Source organism: Thecamonas trahens (genome assembly GCF_000142905.1).
Source record: "Thecamonas trahens ATCC 50062 unplaced genomic scaffold supercont1.97, whole genome shotgun sequence".
Classification (NCBI taxonomy): domain Eukaryota; order Apusomonadida; family Apusomonadidae; genus Thecamonas; species Thecamonas trahens.
Genome location: NW_013657583.1, coordinates 1 through 3,137, shown reverse-complemented (window position 1 = coordinate 3,137; position 3,137 = coordinate 1). Strand labels below are relative to the sequence as shown.

The window sequence follows — 3,137 nt, the reverse complement described above, 5'->3', positions numbered from 1 at the left end:
TCCTGGTCTCGTGGTCGGAGGACAGGACGATCCGGGTGTGGCATCCTGCGGACGACGGGACGGAGGCCATGCGGTACACCGCGGACACTGCCTCCTGTGAGGTGCTGGAGGGCCACACCAGCAGGGTGCATGGTGTGATTGCGCTGCCGAGTGCGGATGGCCAGCTGCCTGTCCTGGTCTCGTGGTCGTGGGACAGGACGATCCGGGTGTGGCATGCTGCGGACGACGGGACGGGCGCCATGCGGTACACCGCGGACAATGCCTCCTGTGAGGTGCTGGAGGGCCACACCAGCAGGGTGCGGGGTGTGATTGTGCTGCCGAGTGCGGATGGCCAGCTGCCTGTCCTGGTCTCGTGGTCGGAGGACGAGACGATCCGGGTGTGGCATCCTGTGGACGACGGGACGGGCGCCATGCGGTACACCGCGGACAGTGCCTCCTGTGAGGTACTGGAGGGCCACACCAGCGATGTGCAGGGTGTGATTGCGCTGCCGAGTGCGGACAGCCAGCTGCCGGTCCTGGTCTCGTGGTCGGAAGACAGGACGATCCGGGTGTGGCATCCTGCGGACGACGGGACGGAGGCCATGCGGTACACCGCGGACACTGCCTCCTGTGAGGTGCTGGAGGGCCACACCAGCAGGGTGCATGGTGTGATTGCGCTGCCGAGTGCAGATGGCCAGCTGCCTGTCCTGGTCTCGTGGTCGGCCGACAAGACGATCCGGGTGTGGCATCCTGCAGACGACGGGACGGGCGCCATGCGGTACACCGCGGACAATGCCTCCTGCGAGGTGCTGGAGGGCCACACCGAGTATGTGCGGGGTGTGATTGCGCTGCCGAGTGCGGATGGCCAGCTGCCTGTCCTGGTCTCGTGGTCGTGGGACAGGACGATCCGGGTGTGGCATGCTGCCGACGACGGAGAGGGCGCCATGCGGTACACCGCGGACAGTGCCTCCTGTGAGGTACTGGAGGGCCACACCGAGTATGTGAAGGGTGTGATTGCGCTGCCAAGTGCGGATGGCCAGCTGCCTGTCCTGGTCTCGTGGTCGTGGGACAGGACGATCCGGGTGTGGCATGCTGCGGACGACGGGACGGGCGCCATGCGGTACACCGCGGACAGGGCCTCCTGTGAGGTGCTGGTGGGCCACATCTACGGTGTGGAGGGTGTGATTGCGCTGCCGAGTGCGGATGGCCAGCTGCCTGTCCTGGTCTCGTGGTCGAGAGAGACAACACGATCCGGGTGTGGCATGCTGCGTACGACGGGACGGGCGCCATGCGGTACACCGCGGACAGTGCCTCCTGTGAGGTGCTGGAGAGCCACACCGACGATGTGGAGGGTGTGATTGCGCTGCCGAGTGCGGATGGCCAGCTGCCTGTCCTGGTCTCGTGGTCGTGGGACAGTACGATCCGGGTGTGGCATGCTGCGGACGACGGGACGGGCGCCATGCGGTACACCGCGGACAGGGACTCCTGTGAGGTGCTGGAGGGCCACACCAGCGGTGTGGAGGGTGTGATTGCGCTGCCGAGTACAGATGGCCAGCTGCCGGTCCTGGTCTCGTGGTCGCGGGACAGGACGATCCGGGTGTGGCATGCTGCGGACGACGGGATGGGCGCCATGCGGTACACCGCGGACAGTGCCTCCTGTGAGGTGCTGGAGGGCCACACCGACGATGTGCATGGTGTGATTGCGCTGCCGAGTGCGGATGGCCAGCTGCCTGTCCTGGTCTCGTGGTCGTGGGAAGACACGATCCGGGTGTGGCATGCTGCGGACGACGAGATGGGTGCCATGCGGTACACCGCGGACAATGCCTCCTGTGAGGTGCTGGAGGGCCACACCTACAGTGTGCGGGGTGTGATTGCGCTGCCGAGTGCGGATGGCCAGCTGCCCGTCCTGGCCTCCCACTCAGATTCCGACGAGACGTTCGAGTGGCACCCCTCCCCCACCGGCTACGCCCTCCACGCCCGCCACTCCCTCCCCTTTTCGCTCCACGCCCTCTGCTCCACCTCCACCCACCCACGCAACAACTCCACTCGCATCACCATTGCCAACCACACCGGCCTCTCCATCCCCCACCCCTCCGACCCCAACCGCCTCCTCACCGTATTCTCCAACCGCCCCCCCATCATCCTCCGCCGCCACCCATAACACCCACCGCCTTTACTCCCCCCAGCACCGCGTCCGCATCCTCGCTGCCGCCAGCACATCTGCAGCCTCCTGCGCCATGGGCCTCACCAGCGGATCGACCGACCAACACCGCCGGATGAATCACCCGCCATCGCACTAGCAGCGTTGCTGGTGAGGACCTGACGGCCGACCCCCATGGCATTGCTGCCATCAAACGCCGGCGCCCGCATGAGCATCTCGTAGAGGAGCGTGCCAAAGGTGAACATGTCGCCCTCAAACCCTCATCGGCTCCGCGCAGCTGCTCCGGCGCCATGTACGCCACCGATGGCACCACCGCCATCGTCCCCCGGTTGCTCTTGATGACCATCCGTTCGCTCTTGTGGTCCACCACCACGTCGTGCCCGCCGCCCGTGATCGAGTGGACCTCGGCGAGCGCACGCGCCAGTGCCAGCTTGATGCTCAGCGCCCACACGTGATCGAGGCCCGAGCCCGAGCTCAGCTAACAGCGGCGTCCGAGCCCGGCCAGCCCGCTTCTGCTCCCGCTGCAACGACCGATCGTGCGGCCGCCCACGAGAAAGGCCTCGGCAAGGAGCTCCTCCAGCGGCCCGGAGCCGATGCGCGCGTAGATCACATGTGGCAGCAAGACGTTGGCCATCACCCGCGTGTACCCGCTGAGCGCCATCGGCCCGCCAGCCTCCAACACTGCCTCCATCTCGCGCCGCGTGGCGACGAGGCCGCCCCCGCGACGATCGCGCAGTAGCAAGCTCACTGAGGGTAGCCGCCAGACTCGTCTGCTCACCGTTGTACGGGCCGTAGGCAACAGCCATGCGACGCGGAGCGAATCAAAGCGGCTGCCACCTCGCTCTGATGGCCTCGACACAGTCGGCTCTCCGATCGACGATGCGCGACGACGACGACGACGACGGGGCGCCCTCTGAGCGCCCAATTCTCACCTTGATCTCGTGTGTACGCGGGCTATCGGACGGCGCTCTTGTACACGTGGATCACCGTGCCAATT

At 66.7% G+C, this 3,137-nt stretch overlaps 1 protein-coding gene across 2 annotated transcripts in view; it reads left to right on the top strand.

Annotated features, from left to right (window-relative positions):
- AMSG_11523 overlaps window positions 1–1,850 on the top strand; it is a gene marked incomplete at both ends in the record, with an annotated part of 4,968 nt that extends 3,118 nt beyond the window's left edge. The window contains 3 exons of one of the 2 annotated variants that reach the window (XM_013897164.1): window positions 273–1,158; window positions 1,221–1,808; window positions 1,837–1,850. In XM_013897164.1, the coding sequence (XP_013752618.1) occupies window positions 273–1,158; window positions 1,221–1,808; window positions 1,837–1,850 (1,488 nt within the window). Of the gene's footprint in view, window positions 1–20; window positions 1,159–1,220; window positions 1,809–1,836 lie in introns of both variants that reach the window. The other variant, XM_013897165.1, reaches the window with a different exon arrangement.
- Window positions 1,851–3,137: the final 1,287 nt, after the last annotated feature.